We start from the raw sequence: 24,225 nt of genomic DNA, 5'->3' as shown, positions 1-24,225 counted from the left end.
GAAAGGCGTCCGGGTTGGTTCGTGACGCCTCGAAATTGGACGGCTCCTTCAGCGCAGCTGAGCCATTGGGAGCCTCCTAGAATACCTTGCCCATGTGAGAGAGCTTTTTCCTCCTTTCTCGCTCCTCGTCCAAAATTAAGAAAACGCCTAGCACCGGAGTTAACTTCCCCCTCAACGCATCCACGGCCGCATTGGGCTCGTCGTAGTAGAACTCGTCCGTTTCCAGTTGGAAACGCATGTACTCACTCCACAAGAAGTCAAACGTGGCGGGGAAATCCTCAATAATGGAACGATCTCGCTCTACCAGGCGCATTATTGACCAGTGATCAATGTTCCTCCGGTCCTCGCCAGTGACGGCTTGCAATAATCGCTGAAGGAACCCAGCCGATCGTCTATCTTGGAACTCAGGGCTTGAGTAGTCTGTTTCGTGCTGCTTCGAACTTGTCACGGACTTCTTGTGCTCGATGTATGACGGATCCGTAATCCTGAGCCCGTTCGGCGAGGTTCTTGGCTACTTGATTTACAACCTCGATCAAGTACCGTAAGGCAGAGATCTCGACATCGCTGCGAGAGGGTCTGTGCCGGGGTCTATACCAGCGTCTCTGGGGTTCGGCATCGAATCCTTCATGTTTCCTCAGATCTTGTTCGCATCTGTGCTTCTCTGGACTGCGGCCTCGTCCAGCTCAGTAGGAGAGGCAGAAATGGATAGGGCAAAGAGTTTGATTATCTTCAAGGGGGACATGACCGGCATGCAAACAAAGTCTATGTCTAAAAGGAGGCAAACATGATCCCTTGGAGGATCAAACGATTGATTGTTAACCAAATACAGATTCTAGACAGCTATTGCCATTGACGGACAGGCATTCATCTGTATTTTAAGCTCTATCTCGTTTTAACGAATCTGTTCACGCTGGATTATGTCGTCAGGAATGAGATCGGCCCTGTCCCGTACATCGAGCGACAAGTCCAGGGGGCACGATACAGCCTCCATATTCAGTACGCGCAGCAGGTCCCTTGCAGTATCTCGGCACCCGGGTATGCAGTGCAATGAAGAGGTGAGCGGCCTTCCCTCGGGCACAGCACGCCCACTTGCCCTTTCTTCGCCGTGGCTGGAGAGGTAGCCCTCCAAAGACCAATGCGAGTCCCTGGTTGCCTGCCAATAGCTGGTAGGATGCATATCTTACAAGATCGCAAGTCAGACAGACGGGGGGAGCAGACTATCAAGCTCTCAGCTTCTGCTTCCCCCTCTTCCGCTTCCCGCCCACCTCTCTATTCTCCTCGATTTCCAGCATTGCCTCCCGCTTCTTCTCGCCCACGAGCTTGAGAGCGTCGCGGACAACCCTCGTCTCCAGGTTGACGCCCTCCTCCTCCCAGGCCTCGAGCGGCCTGCCCACCCTCGCCTCGATCGCCAGGACCAGCTGCACATCCCTCTGGCCGACGAACGTCACCGCGTCACCTTTGCGTCCGGCACGCGCCGTACGGCCGACGCGGTGGATGTAGTCGTCCGGATCTCGGGGGATGTCGTAATTGATGACCATGCTGACTTCGGGGATGTCGAGGCCTCGAGCAGCGACATCGGTAGCCACGAGAATGCGAGCCGCGGAGGCCCGGAAGCGCCCGAGATTGTCGATGCGCTGTCGCTGCGGCAGCTTGGAGTGCAGAGAGGTCACTCGGTGGTCTAGGAGGCGAAGCAGGTGGTGTAGATACTCTGCGGTAGAGGTGCGGTTGCAGAAGATGATGGTGGACTTGTCGACGTTGGCGTCGGTGAGGAGAAAACAGTGGAGATAGTGCTCCCGATGCGTGACGGGCACCTGGATATGCATCTGCTTGAGGGTGGCCGGGATGGCAAGGGCTTGCGTGTCCACCTCCGAGATAAAGACCGGGGGCTTGCCAGGAGTTCTGGGCATGTCCTTGAGAGCGCGAACCTCGGGCGTGATTGTGGCTGTGAAGAGGAGAGTTTGTCTCTTTGACGCGGGTGGGAGAACACCGAGGCACTCCTCCACATCCGGGAGCATGCTGCCCGGCCCATTGGCTGCGAGAAGACGGTCTGCCTCGTCGAGAACGACGAAACGAACTCTCCTCAGACCGCAGATGGTATCCTCGCCGGATGACCGGATGTGGTCAGCCAGCCTTCCCGGCGTAGCAATGACTACGTGCGGCCGTTGAGCCAACGCGATCGCCTGTGCCCTCATGTCGGCACCACCAGTGACAAGGATTGCCTTCAAAGACTGCGGTGCTGAGATCGCTTTGAACTGCTCGTAAATTTGCAAAGCCAGCTCACTATATAATGTGTTAAAAAGGAACAAACTTGGTCAATCCTTCTGCCTGGTTGACTTACCGGGTTGGGGTCAGAACGACTGCAAAGATGGCCGAAGGGTCAGAAGCCCACTTCTGCAGAATGGGCACGGCGAAAGATACTGTTTTACCGGAACCGGTACGGCTGCCACCGATACAGTCACGGCCCTTGAGGATCTCGGGGATGGTGCTCTTCTGGATGCCGGTAGGACGCTTGATGGCCATGTTGGCCAAGGACTGCACAAGCCATGGATGAACATTCAGCGAGTCGAACGTGGTGTCGGCATCTGTCGGTACAGAGATTGCAGTGGAAGGCTTCACTGTACGATCCGTAGGCGCGGCCTGCTCAGCCTTGCGTTTGATGCGAGAGGGGACGTTGATAGAGGAGACGATTCTCTTCACTTCTTCATCTGCGTCGTCGTCGTCATCCTGATCCTCGGGTTCGCTGATCTCATCTTCATGAGCAGATTTGTGGACAGGAGACACTCTCTGCTTCTTGCGGGGCTTCTCGCTGTCAAGATAGTCGGACTCGTCCGAGTCAAACCCAGCCGCACTGTCCTCGGCCTCGGATGAAGACTCGGATGAAGCCAATGGATCGACAGAGGTCCGAAGGCTCTGCGCCCTGAGAGCGGAAGGCGGCATGTTGAAATTGCAGGATGAAACAGCCCAGAGCCAACACCACGTAACAGAATCCTGCTCGTCACCCGGAAGGGATACTCTGTGAACTGTGTGTGGTTCGTCCAATATCAAGACCTGCTGCAGGTCAAGATTTGAAGATTCATGTAAAATTTCAGGGTACCTAAACAAGGTGTGCTGTGATTGGGCAGATGTGGTGGACCCGGTGGGCGCTGGTTGGTCGCCAGTAGACGCGCGCCTGTACAAGTAGGTACCTAGGTAGCTTTCCAATGCTTGATTCGCGACTGGGGTGGGCTTGTCGTGCCCCCGGAGCCGATGTGGGCATCGCAATTAGGGGTTCAAACTGCGCTAGAATGCCAAATGCCTCCCCTCCCGGGACCCGTACCGAACCGGAATGATCCACGTTGTACAAGTTGAGTGGTGACCGAACTTGCAATGGGATAACCACATATGTAGGTAAGTACATGATGATGCATGCAAACCCGAATCTTACGTACAAGGCAAGTGTCTTTTGGGGCTGACCGAGCCTTGAATGAACAGCCATCGGGAGCGGGAAGACGACGTGTTACCAGCCAAGCCAGCAAATAAGCAGTCAGCCTGCATATTTCGCGGTCGGGGCAAATGTCGATCCTAAGCGGCGGCTTGGGATGCCCTTTGCCAGCCCTTCAATCACGTTCATGCCTGCAGGCATTTGCATGAGTATTATACTATGGAAACCGATGTATGCCAGAGGGCACCAGCGGCAACCCCGTCATGGCATGTCATGGGAAGTCATGGTGTGCGAGGACCATGTCATACATACATACCTTACGGAGTACCTGCCCTGCAGCCTTTCCGTCTGGCTAATATGACACAATCTCACGGCTGTCGCCTTTCAGAAGATGATTCTCCTCCATCGCCATCCCAGTCCAAGTGACCTGAATCTGCGAGTGAGCTTATAGGGTGTGTGCTTGGTGGGGATGTGTGTGCTGCACTGCAGGGTAAGTCGGCGACAGTGCAGGATGTGCTGGATTCGGTATGCAGGGGCCAAAACGCGCAGGAGACCGTTCGATCCAACGATACCTAGTCTCTAGTGTCGGCCTGGCCTTACGCAGTAGTGACAGGAAATCCTTCTGAAGGTACGAAGGAGCGAATAGTGAATGAGGCGGGCAGATCAAGAAAAGTCCAAGCCCAAGACGGACAGCTCATTTCCTAGCCCACCAGTCCACAGTGTGGATTTGGATTTGTCGATGGATGCACAAAGCAGTCACAAACCTGGTTCCACCCCCAGACCGGATCGCCTCCAATTGGAGTCTGCCCCCCTGTGCCAGTCTTTTGTATCACCACCCTCCTTGCCTCCATGCCCTTCCAAGCCTTTTGTCTACCCGCTGACACCTCGATACTCGATAAGTAGTTAGTTACTCGATACATCGATACAATGCCGAACAGGGGCGGACCCATTGTGCGTGCGTGCGCTCTTGTCTAATCACTGGATCTGCACGCTACGCTGGCTCGGCCCCCATGTCATTCGGTCCCGGCAGGACATGGCAATGCTCGCTCAGATATGGCCATGATTTCATGTACGGGGTACCCGTGTGTAGGTACCCGTGTGTAGGTCTTTCGCTTCTGGCGTGATAGCAATTTTCCCATTTTCATCTCGCCTCCTTCCAGTCGTTTGATCGCAGTCGTCGCTCGTCACGAACAACCATCTTGGCTGCTCATCCTCTTGCCCCCCTCCCCAGTTTCTGGCCCCTTGTCTCGGAATCCGCATCAAGACTCGCCATCCTTCTTCTGGGCAGGACCGAGTACGTAGCGAGAACAAGCAAGGTGTACGAAGTCGGCATTCCCGCCCCTCTTCTTCATCAATAGGCGCCCGTGACTGCGTTAGCTTCCGCGGCCGGGCCTTTACATGTAGGGGGGGAACGGACCTATTATCCAAGCTACAGAGTACGCTCGAGCTACTTGTACTTAGCACGTTAGGCAAGCCTTCCCGCAGGCCCAATCCCCTCCCGCTTCCGTCGAGAAAAGCGGAGAAGGACCGCCTGGAAGGGCCTGAGGGGACGCGACGACAGGGACGAGCCAGGACTGCCAGGACTGCCAGGACCACTTGCTGGTGGCTGCTTCCGAGCCCCTCCCCCCACAACTTCAGGCCTTAGCCCGTTGGATCCCCCCCTGTCGTTCCGTGACAGTGCCTTGTCAGTCACAACCGCCACCACCACCTCCACCAGACCAACCATCCATCAGCCAAGTCCCTCCTCACTCACTCTCACTGACCACCACCACCCTCCATCGACCGGTCGCACTACACACGCACGCCCAGCACACATAACTGGCACCGCTCGCTTCCACCATCTCATCATTCCAACCCGGCCACTGCCAACCAGACCCAGACCTCGAGCTACAGAAGCTTTTCTTTCTCACCGTACTTCCAGGCACAGGACACGGTAGGACCAAAGCAAGCCCACCCGACTGCTAGCCAGCGAGCGCTGTTCTTTGTTTTTTTTTGGATCTTCATATTTGCTCCTCAACAAAGCCTGAGAAGCAGTTTCTCTCCTCCTCCGACCGCGTTCCTCTGTTTCACGGCAAGACGTCAGCCCGATCAGCTTGAACCAGTCCAACACAGAACACTCCTCACAAGCGGGCTTCATCACGAATTCGCCGACTGCCCTTTGGTGTTGCCTCACACGACACCTTTGTCCCTCGAAACGTCACACTGGATTCTCTTGCCTTCTGCCCTCCTACTCTCTACCGCCCGGATCGACTAGCGCTTGGTAGAAGCTCGGCTATATCACTTGTAACGGTCCCGTAGCTTGTCACGGCTGAAGCTGCGGATCCAACACCTTACCTTGCCTGGCCCAGTAGGGTCTGAAAGCACACCCAGGCAAAGATGCAGGAGCACGAGAATCCCGCCACGGCGGCGGCACCACATGTAAGACTTCGGGCCTCCCGCAAAGCCTCGCGCTCTGGGGTTGCTCCAACCTGCCGTACACACGTGCGAGAACCTGGAGGCTGACCTGCGTTTCCTTGCCAATTTATGTAGGCCCCGGCCCCTTCATTAGATCCTTCGGCGGCAGCGGCGACACCGTCCCCTCCCATTCCTATCCTGTCTAGTCCGGCACCTCTTCTCCGACCTGCTCTACCGGGCAATCGCTCCGCCAGTGGTGCTCGCACCCCACGTCTCGGACTCTCTATCCCGCCCTCTCCCAATGTCAAGCCTGTGGGTGCCGCGGCGCAACAAACGTCCAGCAGGCCACCGCTTCCTGTGCTACACTTGGCTACCCCGATGGGTACTTCTGTCACTCCTCATGAGCAGCCTCCAGGCAGGGGCCCACAGGGTGGACAGAGTGCCTCCGGGGGCAGCGAGAGCAGCGCGGCCCACAGTAGGTCTGGAAGCTTCGGGCCTCTCGATGGCCGCGCCAGCAACCCTACCTCGGCAGGCTCCCAGTACTCTGCTCTGTCATGGGCCAGCCAGTTTGGCATCGGCTCCACTAGGCAACAGGGGACCCCGGATCCAGTATCGGCTGTTGGGTCACTCTACTCGGAACGAAGCGAAGGTGGCGTCGGAATGGAGAGAGAAGGCAGTCTCCATGGTCTTGAGGCGTTCGATAAGCTCAGTCTCGAGAAGGCAAGGACGTTGGACGTAGAGGAGCTGGACGACGAGGGCTGGCGGATCGCTAGTCTGGAGAAGAGGATCGTTGAACTAGGTAGCCTGGGAGAAGGAGCTGGTGGTGCTGTCACTCGGTGCATGCTACGGGGAGGAAAGACGGTCTTTGCTCTCAAGGTAAATCCGCCTGCTGAGGAGGACCGACCTGACTACGTGCGGTGTTTGCTGACGGTATCTAGGTCATCACGACAAACCCGGATCCGGATGTGAAGAAACAGATTGTCCGAGAGCTAGGATTCAATAAGGAGTGCGCATCGGAGCACATCTGTCGCTACTACGGAGCATTTGTCGACCCATCCACGGCCACAATCTCCATCGCCATGGAGTTCTGCGAAGGAGGCTCTCTGGACAGCATCTACAAGGAAGTGAAGAGGCTCGGCGGCCGTACCGGAGAGAAGGTGCTGGGCAAGATCGCCGAAGGAGTCCTGCGCGGTCTTACGTACCTCCACTCCAAGAAGATCATCCACCGAGACATCAAACCTTCCAATATCCTGCTCTGTCGCAACGGCGAAGTCAAGCTGTGCGACTTTGGCGTGTCTGGCGATTTCGGAACCAAGGGCGAGGCAAACACCTTCATCGGCACTAGCTACTACATGGCACCCGAGCGGATTACCGGCCAGAGCTATACTATCACCTCGGATGTCTGGTCTACTGGAGTCACGCTTCTCGAGGTGGCACAGCACCGCTTCCCCTTCCCTGCTGACGGCACAGAGATGCAACCACGAGCTGGTCTCATTGATCTCTTGACCTACATCGTTCGACAGCCCATCCCTAAGCTGAAGGACGAGCCGGAAGCAAACATCGTGTGGAGTGAGAACTTCAAGTACTTCATCGAGTGCTGGTAAGTAAAAATTTGCCACTACACTTGTGAGCTGTCCTTGATGATGTCTGACTATGTGACGCATGAATAGTCTCGAGAAGGAGCCAAGCCGGCGTGCCACGCCCTGGCGCATGCTGGACCACCCCTGGATGGTGGACATGCGCTCCAAGCGTGTCAACATGGAGCGCTATCTGTCCCAGGTCTGGGGTTGGGACGAGAAAGAGACGCAGAAGGGACCCGATGGCGGTACCTTGTAGAATTGATGGAGAGGTCTACCTCGGACTCCACCAAACAAGGTCGTCGTGGCCCTGAACTGCCGACATGAGAAGAGAGAATTGCATTGTACGACTTGCGGATGATTTGGAAGAGCGCATACCATTTCACGCACACTTATACGACTTTACTACGGACGAATCCATCGTTCAGGGATGGAGCTAGTCCATGAGCCTATACATCGTGGGCCATTTGCTCGAGAACGACGCTGATACCTTGGAATCTTTGGCATATTGTTGTCTTGGGAATTGGAAATGTTGCCGATTTGCAGATTGAATCAAGTCCGGAGGAGACATGGACAGAATACGTCGCAGTTGGGGCCCTCATGGCATATTTTGGACTCTTTGAAGTTCTCTGTTCGCGACTTATTGGTCACGGAGATCCGAATTTGGGATACACGTGCTTTTATTGACTGAGCGCTTGACGACCTTTGAAAACCATTCTTGAAAGCTAGCGGAGAAGAGGCCTTTGGATTCGAGCTCACCATATGCACATGTCGATTTTCTATACACCAATGAAGCAAGACCTTGAACGAAGACCAAGTTGAATCACGAACAGTGACTTTGGCCAGCCTAGAAACTTGCATTTCGACGTAGAAGACAGCCGACGAAGCAATCTTCAAAACACTTTTGATATTTTTGCTGCGAATGGGGTATCTCATAGTACAAAGAAAAAAGAGCACAAATGCAAGCTAAAACCCGGCGTCGACCACGCTTCAGGATGTCATGGTGGTGTCCTCGCTTGCCGGCGGCGCACCGAACTTGGGCACCCTGGATATGAACCTGCGCACCTCGGGGTCCTTGACCTCGTCCCACTGCGGAACGAACGGCTGCGCCGGGGTGCCCTGCGACGCCAGCTTCTCCTGCCGCCCTGCCTCAGCGGCTTTCATGCGGGCGATGGTATAGGTGTAGATGGGCCGCTTGTCGAACGGCGTGGCCTGCGAGCCTAGTAGCTTCCTCCACTCGGGGTCTGCGACAGGCGGAACAGGAACGCCGGCCTGCGCTTCCTCCACCTTGGCAGTGGTCGGTGCTTGGTCACCGGCGCCGACGCCGCTCTCCCTGGCCTTGCGCTCCGCTCGCCGCCGGCTCTTCTCCTCCTTCTCCCGCAGCTTCCTCTCGATCTCGGCGATGCGCTCGTCCTCGCGCCGCCTCTCCCGCTCCTCGGCCTCCCGGACCGCCCTCTCCCGCTCCTCCATGCGCCGCCGCCCGGCCTCGCGCAGCCGCTCCCTCTCGGCGTCCGCCTCCCTGCCCTCTTGCCGCTGCTGCTGCCGCGCCTGCTGGCCCCGCGCCTCGGCCGCCTCGAGCTCGTCCTTGAACCGCCGCCGCTCGGCGCTCATGAGGTCCGCCTGGGCCGCGCGGTGCTGCGCGGCCGACCGCGCGGCGTCGTAGGCGGCGCGCGCGGCGTCGCTGGTCAGCACGTTGCGCGCGCGCTCAAAGAGCTCGTACTTGGCCGCGTCGTAGGCGGCGCCCGCCTTGTCCGGGTGGTACTTGAGGCCCTTGCGGCGCCAGGCGCGGTGGACGTCCTCGCGCGGCGTGGCGGCGTCGACGCCGAGCAGGGCGTAGAAGTCGTGCGCCGCGGCGCTGTCGCGCGCGTAGGCGACGAGCTCGGCGTCGTCCATGGTCGCCATCGATCGTCGTTGCTGGTGTGGGTTGTTTGGGGTGCGGTGCGTGTAGGTGTTGTTGGAGTGGGGTGGGTGCAGCAGCGACGTGAGTGTTGCGTGTGAGGAGATTGAGCGGGAGCTTGGCTGAAAGGGGACTTCTACCCGTTTCGAATGGGCGACTGTGGTTGATGAGGAAGTTCTGTCCTGGGGAAAAAAGAGCAGATGGAACTTATCTTCAAGGTTGCCTCGCGAAGATGGATGATTTGAAGTTTACAGTGGGGCAGTGGCTGTGGAGCACCTAATCGGTAACGACCCTACGCTAGATTTACAGCTCGCGTGGGACCTTGACCCGCCTATGGGGATAAAACCTAGGATTATCAAAGAAATTCAACGCCCTATTCCTTTCAGTTTCTCATGAATGCAGAGCCAGTATCGTAACTATCTACTCGAGTAAGCCTCCAGTTGTCCTTTGGAAATCGAGACAATGGATCCTCATGAGCCAGCTATCAGTAGGTTGTCCCCAGCCTCTGCACAAGGTAATCTCCGCTATTGATTCCTTCATACTTCTTCTCACTCTCGGTCGCAAAAGTCCCAGGAATGGCCTCGATATGGCTCTTGAAATTGGGATTGCAGAAGTATCTGGGCAGGATTAGACATTCAGCATGTCGCGAGATGGACTTGCTTCGTTGTTCGATGGATTGACTCACGCGATGCTATACCGAGCCGGGTATGTGTCGCCGTACGTATCACCCTCCTTCTTGTGAGGCGGCTCAACCACACGGTGTACAGTGCTCTTGATAGTGTCGTTGCTCCATCTGGCGAGCAGGTCCCCGGCATTGACAACGACTGTGTCGTCTATGGGAGTTGCATCCACAAAGTCGCCACTCGGGCTCTGGACCTGCAGCCCACCGCGCGAGTCTTGGAAGAGCAGTGTGATGGAGCCGTAGTCGGAGTGCTCACCAGCACGAACCTGACCAGGGTTGATCTGGAACACGTCCTTCTTGACGGCTGGATAATGCAGCAGTCGCAGAGTATTGTCGCCAACATCGACATAGGTGTCAAAGAAGGAAGCTTCCAAGTCCATGCCGATGGCGATCGCTCTCATGACCTCGACATGGACGGCCTTGCACTGGGCAAAGAAGTCGAGCATCATCTTCTTGAAGCCGAGGATGTCCCCAGACTCTTGGGGCCATTGGTTGGGCTGTCCTTCCTCACCCTCGCGGCCAATCTCAAAGCTCTCCTTGATGTCTGGTATGGCCGCCTTGAGCTTGGCGACCTCGGCGATGTCTATGAGCTGGGTCGTCTTCTCCCGGCCCGGGGCCGAGTATCCTCTGTTAGCCTGTGGGGTTGTCCACTCGAGGGACATCTTGGTCGCCGTGTCTAGTTCAAAGAACTTGGCCGACATGGCAAAGACCTCTCTACGTCTTTGGGGATGGATGGGGATGTTCTTGAGGTAGATGAAGCCTGCTGTCTGGAAGCCGTGAAGAATAGCCTTGGCCGTCTCTTGCCGCTGGATTTCATCTCCGTTGAGGAAGCTGGAAAAGTCGATCAACTGGGTGAGTGTGTAAGTCAGATGCTGCCGATACTTGATGGAAGACAAGATCATTTCCCACCGGGATCAGGAGGTCCTGGCTCTGCACCGCTGCGGCCTCCATGGCTGTTCGAATCAGACTTCTACGTGCAATGGGCAATGATTGAATGTGAGGTATGGTACGAGTCACCACGAGGCTGGCAGGCATCAGAGAGAGAAACGCAGTGAGGGCTGTCAAGAGAGGAGAGACGAGCGGCACTTCCCGTCGAGTAGGGCAAACCTTATGACGGCCGGTGCTCAACACTCCAGTCCTTACCGCATGATCTAGAGGGAGGGGGTGGACAGAAGGAGCATAAGGTACATTCCAAGAGGGCTAACGTCTGGTCCCCTTCCTGCACGCTCCCTCCTACCTTATCTGTCTGCCAGTCCAATGGGACTTCAATGTTCAGATGTCATGTTGCACTGTGATAAGCTGCAGCAAGATAAGGGAACGACCGCATTGATACCGCGCGGGGTCGTGAGGCGCGGAGAGCACCTCAGCTCGCGGCATTCGTTCGCCAGCGAAGTTTTGTCCTGGGTACATTTCATTTTCAAAGGAGCCCTCGTTGCGCAAACAGAGGATTCGCGGTGTGCGGTGTGGGCAACGTCTAGAACACATCTCCGCCTTGCTGATCTCTACAGCTCGTCAAGATGTCTCGACCAACAGGTACAACCAAGCAAAAGGTGGTAGATGTACATACACACATGTACCCTCCCGAGTATATCAGCCTCCTCAAATCAAGAAGCTCTATCCCGATGGTGCGGACTTTCTCCAATGCGCCAGAGCCCCGGCTTATTCTCCTCAACGCCGAGGTTGATCTTGTCGCTGCTATGGAGAGTGGAAGCTCGTCGACATTGCCGGGCAGGCCGTTGACTTCTCATTATAGCGACTTGGCGCAGAAGATCCATTTCATGGATACGCACGGTATAGACATCTCGGTCATTTCTCTGGCAAACCCTTGGCTTGACTTCGTCCCCTCAGCGGATGCGATACCAATCGCGACATCTATAGCCAAGGAGTTTGACGACATGTGCTCCAGTCATCCAGGAAGACTCTTCTTCTTTGCGGCACTGCCGCTGACTGCCCCGTTGGACTCCCTCAATGCCTGGGTGCCTCAACTCAAAAAAGCAAAGTATTGTCGCGGAGTCATTCTTGGTACGTCGGGACTGGGTAAAGGGCTGGATGACCCTGAACTTCTCCCGGTATTCGAAGCCTTGGAAACGGCGGGCCTGATGATCTTCCTCCACCCACATTACGGACTTCCCAACGAAGTCTGGGGCCCAAGGGCGACTTCAAACAACGAGTACGGGCACGTACTGCCTCTCGCGTTGGGGTTCCCCATGGAGACCACCATCGCCGTCACGAGGATGTATCTCGCAGGGGTTTTTGATCGTTTCAAGTCTCTGCGGATGCTTCTTGCCCACAGCGGAGGTACGCTGCCATTCCTGGCCGGCCGGATCGAGAGCTGTATCCTTCACGACGGTCACCTAGTCAAAGAAGGAAAGGTTGGGCCGAGTCGTAGGACGATCTGGGAGGTCCTGAAGGAGCAGATCTATCTCGACGCCGTGATATACTCCGAGGTGGGCCTCAAGACAGCACTGCAAGCCAGTGGTGCGGACAGGCTCATGTTCGGCACGGATCACCCCTTCTTCCCGCCACTGACGAGCGACGAGCAAGGCGAGTGGGAAAGCGTAGGGCTGAATGCCGAGGCCGTGACAAGAGCCTTGGGGTCGGGAACCCAGGAGGAAGCGGCCGTCATGGGAGGGAACGCCGTGCAAGTGTTGCAACTGGAAATAGAATAAGTGAAATAGATGCCCTCAAAAAGATGTCGCACTATATGTCTTGTCATTAGTTCGTTCAGACTCAGTGACACTTATACTGTTACTTACTTGTAGGTAGTTCGTTCACCTTTGGGTGTAAGTCGCAAGCAACGACATCTAACTAGACACTTCATTAGCGATCCGGCGTTGGCTCTACAGTGAGGTCAGCTCGGATGAGGTCGCTGTCAACAGGGGCGTGACCCACTAGATTTCAGGCGGTCCGGCACACCCCACCACCGAGCCATCGAGGCTGAGATCCTCGACTTCGACTCATGACATTCAAGGTTGAACATTCACAGATGGGGTCGCCACGATGAAGAAAACGCTGTTGCTGTGTTTCATACACGGCTTCAAGGTAACAAGGTCTCTGCCCACTTGAGGATCAGCTCTGCTAATCTCGTCGTCACCCACTCGCAGGGAGGAGAGGACACCTTCGGCCACAACTACCAGTTCACCGAGGATCTCCGTCAGCGCCTCTCGATCGCGCTCCCCAAGATCGACATCCGTGTGGTGGTATATCCCAAGTTCGAGACAAGAGGCGACCTAGCAGACTGCGTCAGTAGATTCAGAGACTGGTCCGTACCGTGCCTCCCCGCTTCCGGCTCTCCCGTCACGGCGGCGCGCAAACATGGGCTCTCTCTGACCACACAACCGCATATAGGCTCCTAGAGAAAGTCATCGACATCGAGGTCGAGGCGCAGACCCCGAGCCCGACCGTCGACCCTTCGGTCCGCACCATCCTCGTCGGCCACAGCATGGGCGGCATCGTCGCCGCCGAGACCGTCATCGCCCTGACCTCGGACAAGCCCATCCCGCCGCCGTCCTCCACGGACCCGGACGCCTCCACCACGGGCGCCCCGGCCGACAGCGCCTCGGCCTCGCTCAACTCGCTCATGTTCCCCTACATCCAGGGCGTGCTCGCGTTCGACACGCCCTACCTCGGCATCAGCCCGGGCGTCGTGGCCCACGGCGCCGAGGGCCACTACACCAAGGCCTCCGAGGCCCTGACGCAGCTGAGCGGCCTGACCGGCGCCCTGTGGGGCGGCAGCGCCGGCGCGGCGTCGTCGTCGTCGTCGTCGTCGCGACAGCAGCAGGGCGGCGCAGCGAGAAAGGAGCCGGTCGCGGCGCTGCCCGCGCCGCCACCGCCTCAGCAGCAGCAGCAGGTCAACGACCAGCAGCAGAAGCAGGCCGGCGGCGGCGGCGGCGGCGGCGGGTGGGGCAGCTGGGGCAAGATCGCCATGTACGCGGGCGCGGGCGCGGCGCTGGCCGGCGGCGCGGCGGCGGCGTACCTGAAGCGCGACCAGATCACCGAGGGCTGGACGTGGGCGGCGTCGCACCTCGAGTTCGTCGGGTGCCTGGCGCGCGGCGAGGAGCTGCGCCGGCGCACGGCCTACATGGTGCGCGCGAACCGCGAGCTCGGGCTCGGCTTCGCCAACCTGTACACGCGGCTGGGCAGGGCCGCGCCGCCGAGGCAGGTCAGCATGGTGGGCACGGTGATGGGCAGCCAGCGCACGTTCTGCAACCTGCCGTCGCGGCAGGCGGCGGGGGACTGGCGTGAGGCCGTCAACGACGCGGCCTCGGACGAGACGTGGGCGCACATGAGCATGTTCGACCCCAAGGAGAACCCGGGCTACGAGAGGCTGGCCGACGAGGCGCGGGACCTCATCGCCTCCTGGGCGAGGAACGACTGGTACGAGGCCAGCTCGGAGGAGGAGAAGCCCCGCATTCTGGCATGAGATATTTTTGGTCGTCTATTGTTTACATGAATGCCTGCTTTTTCTTTCTTTTGAGTGGCAAGGTGTGCGTGGTCTGGGTTTGCTACTAGATATTATGATACCACGATTTTGTATAGTCATATACCGATTATTCTTTCTCACTTTGTCTCCTGATACACAACCTCCCTCTCTCTGTTTCGTCAATCATTACGTTGGAACACTTGCCCAACACCAACACCAACCCTTCCCCCTTCCCCCTTTTGCCCTTTTTTATTTTCGAAACCTTGACACGATACGCTGACCCGGCATATAGTCCCCCTTTTACTCAGTCTTTTGCCGGGCGAGCACCTTCCTCCGCTGCTTCATCATGTGCGTGTACATGATGTAGGACCCGGGGACGTAGAGGAGGAGCACGGCGCGCAGGACCCAGGGCGCCAGCTCGTGGAGCGCCGCGGCGGGGCCCTCGGCGGCGAGCCAGATCATGGCGCACTCGCTGAGGATGCCGACGGGGTAGAGCACGGTGAAGGTGCTGTAGCGCAGCCAGGTGAAGGCCGGCGGGCAGCCGCGGGCGCCCGACGAGAGGCTGACGGCGAAGTAGGTGTAGCGGATGACCTCGGTCAGGCTCCAGGCGAGCAGCATGGACGAGTAGAAGGGGCTGGCGGCGAGCTGCGGGAAGGGGTAGACGACGGCCCAGACGAGGACGAAGCGCGAGAGGACCTGCACGACGGTCGTGAAGAGCGGGGAGCGGACGATGCCTAGACGACGGCCGCGAGGGGCGTGTGTGTGTTAGTTTGAGTTATTTCCCCCTCCCCCCCTTTCATTAAAGATTATACAGATGCTTATGGAAAAGGGCGGGAAACGTACCGAAGAGGGCGTGCAGGACCTCCATGCCGGCGAGGGTCTGGGTCCAGCGCGCAAAGTCGCCGGTGAAGAGGTGCACGGCGGCCGGGCCGCGCATGGCGTAGACGGCGACGACGCGGCCGAGGACGGTGGCCCAGAGCACGGCCGAGACGAAGTTGTAGGCGACGAGGTAGGTCGTCTTGGCCGGCGAGGCCGGCGCGGGCTTCCTCTGCGCCGGCGGCGCCGCGGCGGGAGCGGCCTTCTTGGGTGCCATTGCGGATCGGACGGTGGGCGGACTCTTTCCGAGGTTGACGCAAAGCGTATAAATTTGCGCGGAGGAGAGACGAGATGGGATTTATAGTGACGACTCGTGCTGAAGCTTCTTGCTGTCGTCTCTATCGTGGACCTCGGCTGGTTGGGGAAGGAGGTTTCTCAACACAGGAGAGGTGAGCTTTGCTGCCACACTACTTTTTTTTTTGGCTGCTGAAGTGGAGACCTCGAGCTTATGTACTTTCGTACAGGTTCCGTCCACGCAAGCAGAGTGCTGCCACAGTCATCAAGCACCAGCCAGTATGGCAGGAAATACAGCAGGAAACAGTCTGAATGGCAGAACAGGTCATTTATTATGGTTAAAAGGGCCAACTCGGCATACAAGCAGTTTCAGTCAGCGCATTCAAAAACCACGACCACGAAGCAAAATGCACAAGTCTGAGGAAGCCGTGTAATCGACAGCAGTGTCAAGTACTATTAACTCTCGCTCGAGTCGATGTAAAAAAAAAATAAAATAAAATAAAAGTCCAACCAGATCTTTCTAAATCATGCATGGGGTATCATTCTCTCCCGACCTCTTGACAAAAAAACAGAAAGAAGACAGTAAAGCGTCTTGGTACAAGTCATAACGGTCATCAAAATCTCCGGATCGCCTTTGATCCTCCAGGCCATCTCAATGCTCAATTCCTCCACTGCAAAACAACTGGCGTAAAGACAAATAGCTCGTTGATCAGACGTTCCGCCAAACTAGGTTGGGTGTCAAAAACACACCGCGAAGGCAAAGGAGAAGGTCGGAAAGAGATCAGGTTTCCAGAAAACGATACTGGACACCGTTCGCGTTTAGAAGCGTAGGTTGGTAGTTGCAAGTCCCGAGCCGGGACATGGTTCAGGACTTCTTTCCGGAGCCCTTCTTTAGGCTGCCCCAGCCGCTGAAGAGCCACTGGCTGCTGTGCCGGCCACAGTGAGTGTAGACGTTGACCGTGGGCGAAGACGAGAGTGGCCTCTTGGCATCGAACGAGCCAGACGAGCCAGTCGAGTCCGTCCGGGCATAGGAGTGCTGGGAGTTGTCGCTAGATGAGCGAGCTCGGCTGCCGGACTGGATGTCCATGGGAGCAGAAGTGGCGTTGTAAGACATTGTGTGTATGTGGGTATGGAGATCTCGCTCCACGATGATGGGTTGGTTTGGGTGTGTGTGTGTGTGTGTGTGTGTTTGTTGGTGATTGCAGCACACAAAATGCGTGTAAGTGTATGTATGAACGGCTGGCAAAAAGAAACCTTGATGGTCTCGAAAAACGTCGGTTCCAAAGAGGGACGACGAAGGGTATTTATTAATGAATGCCCGCCGGGGTAGTAGCTTAACACGCACGCCTGGTGCAGATGATGGTGGTTTGTAGTATGGGAGCAGTGGTGTCTAGAACCGGGAGTCCTTGAGTGAAGACAGGGAGAAGCCAGAGCCGGGAGGAGAGACGGAGAGGGGGGGAGTAAGCGGCTGAAATACCTGTGAGGATTCCCGGATTCCCACCTTGGAGATCCCCTCCATCAGGTTCGAGAGCCGCACATCGATGGCCACTCCATCATTGCTCCGTTGACGGCCAAGACAGTGGGAAGGGGATACGTAGATGGGCAGGGGGGGGTGATGGGCATGCAAGTCCACTTTTCCAGGGCTGATTGTCTGCGCCGGGGTTGGAGGGAATGCGACTTGGCAACATATGTCTCATGCAGTCAGGAAGTGTTGTACGGAATGGCACTGTACGAAGATGGTGGGTGGGTGCGGGTATGGAGATGCTGTGGGGTCCGCTAGAAGCCCCCCCATCCCCCATCATGGTTAACAAAAGGGTGTGTACGAGGACTTACTCGCTGGACTCGGAGCAGAAGCCAGAAGCCAGGGGCTAGCCAAGCCAGTAGTTAAACCGTTTGCGGGAAACAAATCGCGACGATGGCCACAGAGACAATGCCGCCACGACAACGAGCCCATTGCTCGATGCAGTCACCTTTCCCTCGCTCCAGTCTCGTCAGACATGCATTTCCATGTCCGAGAGCCATCCTGGATTGGGTGCGCCGTACATGGGAACTACAGTAGCTGACGGCGTACTGGACGCCTTTCCTTTCGCCGAATAACACCACGGAGTAGCTACAGAGGAGGCACATATGCACCAGCCAGATAACGAACATTGGATGACCGGCAGGAAAAAAAGAAACAAAAAAGGCAAAGAGACTACTCCACCCTGCCGCGGAGTCATCCTCGTTGCAACCCATTGGCAGAGAGTCCCGACTTGGATATGCGGGACCGAGCCCTGGTGCGTACGGGCAGCGGGACCAGGAATTCGTCTGCCTAATACTTGTACAAGTAGAGGGCAACTAGGACGATGGATGGAGTAAAAGTCCTCCAGGGCTGGCGTGCCTGGCTCAACCCACCCCTGTTACCCCCTGCTAGACATGGTGGCTCAGGCAGCCAAATTATCTCGCCTCGGCCTCAGTAGAGAGAGGCACTACACAATAAAGCACGCAAGCAGCGCCATGAATTCCTGCCCCTTGTGACTGAACTGTTTCGGGTTGACCGAGTCCTTTTTTTTCTCTCCCTGTTCTCTCGAGCCGATAAACTTGATAGCACGTGTATCGTATAATTCACTCATTCCGCGATGTGCCAAATGAGGGAAATAGCAAGTAGGCCAAAAATAGGTATAGGTAGGCAAATCAATGAAACACAGGGCTTAATAATGCCGCGAAATACTTGCACAAGCGCAGGTAGACTATCCTATCTCACTTACAAGTACGTACTGGGCACACGGCGGCGTTGATCTGGACCCCTCCGAGCTGCTGCACCGGCTCCGAAGCTGCAGCTCTTGTCTCAAAGAGACAGGGAGAATTTGGCCCGCCTCTTTCGCGGTCACTTTTGGCTGGCACACAACCAAAGGCCCGGGGTGAGAAGTGTGCTCGTCAGGGAGGGTCAGGCGGTGTGGTTAACAGCCTGTACTGCAGCAAGGGTGCAGTAGTAGGACGGACGAGCGAAGCACACTCGCGCGCACTTCAGTCGATCAACAGACACGACATGGCAATCGACGGCCACTTGCTTGTGACCGACCGGGCCCAGTCAGATTGGCCCGCATCTGCATGCACGGTCTCCCGTTTTCGTAATGCGTATTTCGCGAAAGCCTGAAAAAGATTAAAGTTTCTTGGGATCTCCCATACCTCGGCTCCGGCTGATATCTTCAGACATGACTTTGTCTCGCACATCGGTATCTCTGCTTGGACGGCCGGTCTTGGTGTCGGTGCGCCAATCTGGGGGGGCCAACTGATGGGCAGGCAGGGCCAGCCGTTTCCCCAATCCGGCCACCGATACAGCGGGTTGACGATAACGGTCTGTCTGTCTTGGAGCGAGAACATGGGCAGACTGGCAACGTGGATGGATACACAAGCGTGATTGAGAGGGGAAGCTCGTGACGCGGATGTGCCATGGCAATGGCAATGGCAATGGCAATGGCGATGGCAATCAAATCGTCAGGATATTCCACGCATGAGAGATATGCAGCAGCATCACCAGCAGCATCAGCACCAGCTCTTGTAGCCCGTATCCTGGCTGCCTTGCGAGCGCGGTGGTATCAATACTCTCATGGGTATGTATCTTGGTCCGCGACCCGCCTCTGTCGTTAGATTTATTTCCTCCGCATCCTACCCCCCGATACGGAAGAAGCCAAGCGGTGTCACCACTGCCGTCTCCTTCTGGAGACTGTCCTAGCTGTCCTACCTGGACCGGTGGTCTGACCTTGGGCAAACCTGCAGGCGCCTTCTGGGCTTTGTGACACGTCAGGGCTCCGTTCCCATTCGCCGCCCGGTTTGTTAGCCTTTCTCGCATCCCTCGCACATGCTCGCCTGCGTCGCCTCTCCAGACGAAGCCATTCCCACGAAAAATCCAAGAAATTTAGTGAGAATGCAAAACATGCACAGGTGACTCACTGTCCCCTCCATGCTTCTACGAGTTGGGCATCTGGGCATTCGTCGCCGTCCAAAGAGCTGTCAGGACTTGTCAGGATGTGGAGAAGGCCGTGTCCTGTTCTACCCGAACGACATCCCTCACTCACTGGGAATAACTAACGAATAATGATTGCCCAGCCCAAAGCCAGTTGCCGGCAGTGGCTACGGAATATACTCGTACAGTGCATACACACGCCCGTCTGCACTCGTGACCTCGTTTGACTCGCCTAGGAGCAGGATATATTCAGTTTCAATCTCCAAGATCATGAAAGTGCCCAACCGCCAAGCGGCACGCAAGCACTAAGACCCTCCATGCCCCCCTAAGGACGAACACGGCCCCGCCCCCGGGGCGCCCCGCACGGAAGTACGGCACAGCGTCAGATTACGTAGCCCTCCATTGCTACAGTTTGGAGGCAGGCTTGTCCTGTCGGCGTCACCGAGCGGATGCCCACCAACGACCCGATTTACTCCAGTCTAACTTTCGTAAGCTGCCCCTCCGCCCAGACACACTGTCTCTGCACTATGAACACACTGGTTGACCAAGGTTTCCTTGTTCCCCGGCCGATCGCGTTTCGAGAGATGTGCCCCAGCCTGGTAAGACAGACCGTTGATCTGTTTCGCGGGGGGGATCGAGTCGAGAACGCCGTTGGGGCGTGGGGGGGTTGTTTCGTCATCTCTGCTTCGATTTCGGCTTCTAGAAGCAGAATTGCAACTCAACTTCATACGATGCAGAATCCTGATTGCCCAAACCGTATAGCAATCGGCTGCCCTCCTATTTTTGTAAACAAAATAGCAAAAGCAGTCAGACTAGGTCATTCTGACGACACAGTTGTACGTATAGAGGAGCAGCATGCCTCAAGAACCCAGTGGTCCGTTGTCGGAGCAGTTCGAGGGAAGAGTCACTCTTCAACTCGCCTTGGAAACCTTATCACCAAACGGCTTCCTACCCAATCATCCTGGCACAGACTTCATGATATGGGATGTTGAGGGGGCTCACGGGACCCGCGTCACTGACTGCCCAGGTGGTTTGGGGCTGGGGTTAGACTTCCTAGCGCGGAAAGCTTCGAAAGCTTCCATGCATGATTCCCTAGGCCCCGGCCCCGGTGCCACAGCCTCATCGACAACGGCCCATGACAACCTTGGACACCATCTCCCCGATGCACGTGCTAGGATCGAATGTGCGATGGCCGTGGCTTGGCTTCGAGGGAGATGGGGTGTGGAGAATGCCCAAAAGGGGCCATGCCCATGGGAGCTGGGGTTGACAGCCTTCTAGCGTGGAAGGAAGTCGGGCTTCCATGCACCAAAACGCTGGCATGCATCGAATCGAAGGGGGTTGGAAACGACGGGGACAGAACGGATTGAGGCTGAGCAAGGTCCCACGAGGGCAGACAGTGCAGAAGGAAACGAAACAACGGCGCGGCCTTGGAAGGGTGTGTGGTGCTGGGCGTGCCCACAACTTCGAATGCTGCAAGGAACCAGGGCGAGTCGAGGTGCGTTCCGAAGGGGGCTGTGCAAAATGTTTAATCGAACTCAACAGCATCGGACCTTTCGCGCCAACGAACGCCGACCCCACGCCATGGCTATTGGACGGCCAAAAAGGAACCCCTGTGTGGTCGACTTTCGACAAAGTTTGCTTTCGATGAGATCATTTTGGGACTCTGGGTCGGCATTCTCAGGGTCCTGCGATGGAGTGTCATATCTGTGATCTAGTAGACACCCAGCTTACAAGTTGTGCAGGCTTTCCCAGCCTCATGCAGCCATCAGATCAGGCTAGCAGGCCCGTTCGCCATTCGTCAGAGTGATTTGATTCTTGGCAGACTCTCCAAACTAGCACCAAATAGTAAACAACCGTTGAAACAGCAGTGCCAGAAGGTGGTTGCCATATCACAAGCCTGCCTGTAGGCTGGCTACAATTAGTGGCTCAGGGGCGGTTACCAACGCTCCGTCGTCAGCCACAGCGACAGCACTGGGTGCTTCACACAACATGGCGATGGGAGACACCGTCAACAAGATCACGAGCATTATCACTCATGATCAGGACCCCAAAGGGCTGGTGAGCCAGTAGGGTGGACGTTGCATCATTGCCGGAGAAGAACATCTCCCAAAAGAGCACCCTCATCGTCGCTCGAGAGTGTGAAAGAGCTTGTATCGATGTGGATTTGCTAGATTACAATCGTTGTGGCCATCCATACCGGCAACAAGACGACCGCTCTCTGAGTTCGTGAATGGCACGCAAGGTATCGGAAATGTCCCGTCCTTTACACACCCAGATACCTGGGCACCCAGTCAAACAAAAGAGTCAGAATGGTTGTCGGCAGTTCATTGGGAGATGCTTGGATGATACTAATACATCTCTTCTCTCTGAGAGCCACATGGGCTATCCCAATCCCAATACCTAAAACCGAGTGGCTTGATGGACAACCAAGTGCTTCTGTACCACCCGCTCAACTACTCTGGCCTTCACTTTCCAGTTTTGCCGGCCAGTTGCTCTACCAATATCTAACAGAGATCAGCGATGGGGGGTACTCATGCTTGTTTGCCGAAGGGAGCTCTGTTCTTGGCATGGAAAGAAAGTCGTCGAGTTGCATCTCAACCTTGCTGGGTTTGGCATTCCATGTTTTCACCGGAAACCGAAGAACCCTCTTGTCCGTCTGCTCACCAGACCTAGCCATGTAAGTAGAGAACCATGGCCTTCTCTTTGTTGGAACCCCTTGACCATCGTAGGGAAGAGCCAAGACGTGAACGCGTTTGTTTACTTGCTCAATTTTCGCTAGTCGATATTTGCTCGGTTCCAGACTCCTCTCTGTCTAGGGTATCTCATCCTCATCGTCGCTACCAGCACCGAAACCAAAGGTGAAGCCACCACCACCTCCTCCCCGCGAGGTCGATTCGCCTTCGTCCTCGCCGTGGCCTATGGCCAGGTCCCAGGTCCGCTTCTTGCGCCCATTCTTCCGTTCTAGTTCCTCCTGGGCCTCTTGCAAGAGATCTGGGTACTGACGCTCGAGGCGCTCCGCAAAGAGCCGGTACGGATCACTGACCTCCCTCTTGAACCCCGTGACCTGGTCGGCGCGATCGCGCAGGAAGGACAGCACCTCTCCCAGGTGCGCCTTGGGGACAAAGTTCTGCGTCAGCGCGATGCCGTCCTCCAGGTTGACAACCAGATGCCACCAGCCGCTCGGCACGTGGAGGATCTCCCCTGCGCGGCAGATGCCCTCGACACACTCGGGCAGCTGCCGGGCCTCGGCATGGAACTCCAAGAGCCACTCGGGAATGCTCAGCGGGCTCGTCACCTCGCTGTTGTCCCTGGAGACGTAGACTCCAGGCACGTCCACGGACGGTGGGAACATGATCCAGTATTTGGCTCCCTGGATGACCGCGTTCCAAGCGCTGGTCCCGTTTGGGTCTTTGTGGAAGGTCGATCCGCTGCGTTCTGGCCCGATGATGAGCCACCGGTGGGCGGGGCGCTCGTCGCCGAGGAGCTCGAATAGATCTGGCCCGAAGCAGTCCGGCCTCCAGTATGCCGTGTCTTCCCCCTTGCCCACCTTCAGTCCCATCTTCTCGGCAAAGCGCCGATCGAACAGATATAGGGGGCTCTCGTCCTGGCTGTTGCGCATGTACTGACAGTATGTCGAGAAGGGCCAGTCGACCGCCTCTGCCCTGAACTCCACCTCCGGGTACTTCAGCAGGAGCTCGTCAATCGTCCACTGCTTTGTCACTGGCCAGGGCTGGATGGCTCTGGTCAGGACGAAGGGAGTATTGCTCCACTTTTCCGCGAACTCATCATATGACAGATCCTCGAAGCGCCGGATCTGGTTCATCTTGGGGATGCCGGTGGTGAAGCGAGCCAATGACACATGGCTGCAGACAAACGGGCGGTGCAGGACATCCGAGAACACATTGCTGCACTCGACGCGTATCTGCCTGTCCGGAGGCAGTTCCAATAGCGTGGACCTCCAGGTTCCAAGCCATTTGAATGCACGTGGAGTTTGGGTGTGTGATCTGATCCTTTTTGTCAGTGACCATGGCGCCCTCGGTGTTGGCATAACAAGCTGATCCTGCACCTCTTCACGTTGGGTGTGTGGAACTTGAAGAGAGGAGGAAGAAGCGGACTGACTGGACTTACTCGAGAAACAAGGGCTTCCAGAGCTCCTCGGACAGGCAAAACGCAAAAAGAAACCTGCAAGAGTACCCCAGGAGTCTTAGGCTTCGTTGGTCCAGTGACTCAAGGAAAAGCATCAGGGCCTCGTCCGGCAGTGTCTGGAAAGTTCCCGCGCATCTTCTGGCACTGGGCAGCTTAGAGATGTACTGGTTGCCGAGCGGTTTGATCCCTAAGGGGTGCAGCGGGATCGATGACTGCGCAGGAAGCTCGCCATCCTCTTCCTGGGTGTGGACTACAAGCTGATGGGCTCCATTGAGTTTCGCAGTCGGCTCCTCAGTCAGGTGTGGCATCTCCAGAGTTGCGGCGACCGTGGTGGCGGCGTAGCGACTTAGACAAAGGACCAAAGGAATGGTACAGGGTTCAATGACAAAGTCGGTTACAAAATTAGGGTTTGCTGCCTAGCATGAGTGACACTTTGGCCCTCCATGAATAGTCATAAGCGTTCAAAAAAACAAACAGTCATCAAAAGGTGAGTCAAAGGCTGCAGGAAAAGGAACTGAAAGGCGAGCATACGGTTTGAAGGATTGGACTGTGCAGAATGGTACGACTACCTGATGTCCTCCTCGTCCTTTTTTTTTTTTTTTTTTTTTTTTTTTGGTAGACCCTTACAG

General features: G+C 56.6%; 8 protein-coding genes across 8 annotated transcripts; 2 read left to right on the top strand and 6 right to left on the bottom strand.

The window, feature by feature from the left end:
- Window positions 1-1,220: 1,220 nt before the first annotated feature.
- E0L32_011557 (uncharacterized protein) lies at window positions 1,221-2,937 on the bottom strand (the record flags this gene model as incomplete). Its single annotated transcript, XM_031134299.1, has 2 exons — window positions 1,221-2,280; window positions 2,339-2,937. The coding sequence occupies 2 exons, from the start codon at window positions 2,935-2,937 to the stop codon at window positions 1,221-1,223; spliced, it is 1,659 nt and encodes a 552-aa protein (XP_031000230.1).
- A 2,860-nt stretch (window positions 2,938-5,797) lies between these two features.
- E0L32_011556 (uncharacterized protein) lies at window positions 5,798-7,651 on the top strand (the record flags this gene model as incomplete). Its single annotated transcript, XM_031134298.1, has 4 exons — window positions 5,798-5,839; window positions 5,951-6,691; window positions 6,754-7,415; window positions 7,486-7,651. 4 exons carry the CDS (start codon window positions 5,798-5,800, stop codon window positions 7,649-7,651), a joined length of 1,611 nt encoding a protein of 536 aa, XP_031000229.1.
- Window positions 7,652-8,382: 731 nt separating this feature from the next.
- Window positions 8,383-9,285, bottom strand: E0L32_011555 (uncharacterized protein; the record flags this gene model as incomplete). Its single annotated transcript, XM_031134297.1, has 1 exon — window positions 8,383-9,285. The coding sequence occupies one exon, from the start codon at window positions 9,283-9,285 to the stop codon at window positions 8,383-8,385; it is 903 nt and encodes a 300-aa protein (XP_031000228.1).
- Window positions 9,286-9,773: 488 nt separating this feature from the next.
- On the bottom strand, window positions 9,774-10,922 carry E0L32_011554 (uncharacterized protein; the record flags this gene model as incomplete). Its single annotated transcript, XM_031134296.1, has 3 exons — window positions 9,774-9,906; window positions 9,975-10,819; window positions 10,881-10,922. 3 exons carry the CDS (start codon window positions 10,920-10,922, stop codon window positions 9,774-9,776), a joined length of 1,020 nt encoding a protein of 339 aa, XP_031000227.1.
- A 566-nt stretch (window positions 10,923-11,488) lies between these two features.
- E0L32_011553 (uncharacterized protein) lies at window positions 11,489-14,394 on the top strand (the record flags this gene model as incomplete). Its single annotated transcript, XM_031134295.1, has 5 exons — window positions 11,489-12,610; window positions 12,734-12,754; window positions 12,796-12,821; window positions 12,958-13,233; window positions 13,320-14,394. 5 exons carry the CDS (start codon window positions 11,489-11,491, stop codon window positions 14,392-14,394), a joined length of 2,520 nt encoding a protein of 839 aa, XP_031000226.1.
- A 300-nt stretch (window positions 14,395-14,694) lies between these two features.
- E0L32_011552 (uncharacterized protein) lies at window positions 14,695-15,487 on the bottom strand (the record flags this gene model as incomplete). The annotated part of the gene is made up of 2 exons (XM_031134294.1): window positions 14,695-15,128; window positions 15,238-15,487. 2 exons carry the CDS (start codon window positions 15,485-15,487, stop codon window positions 14,695-14,697), a joined length of 684 nt encoding a protein of 227 aa, XP_031000225.1.
- Window positions 15,488-16,369: 882 nt separating this feature from the next.
- On the bottom strand, window positions 16,370-16,618 carry E0L32_011551 (uncharacterized protein; the record flags this gene model as incomplete). The annotated part of the gene is made up of 1 exon (XM_031134293.1): window positions 16,370-16,618. The coding sequence occupies one exon, from the start codon at window positions 16,616-16,618 to the stop codon at window positions 16,370-16,372; it is 249 nt and encodes an 82-aa protein (XP_031000224.1).
- Window positions 16,619-22,262: 5,644 nt separating this feature from the next.
- On the bottom strand, window positions 22,263-23,273 carry E0L32_011550 (uncharacterized protein; the record flags this gene model as incomplete). Its single annotated transcript, XM_031134291.1, has 1 exon — window positions 22,263-23,273. One exon carries the CDS (start codon window positions 23,271-23,273, stop codon window positions 22,263-22,265), a length of 1,011 nt encoding a protein of 336 aa, XP_031000223.1.
- Between the last annotated feature and the right edge of the window lie 952 nt (window positions 23,274-24,225).

This window comes from Thyridium curvatum (assembly GCF_004353045.1).
Source record: "Thyridium curvatum strain D216 chromosome Unknown NODE_110_length_109174_cov_86.414436, whole genome shotgun sequence".
NCBI lineage: Eukaryota > Fungi > Ascomycota > Sordariomycetes > Thyridiales > Thyridiaceae > Thyridium > Thyridium curvatum.
Note: the sequence above shows the minus strand (reverse complement) of the source record. Positions and strands in the feature narration are given on the sequence as shown.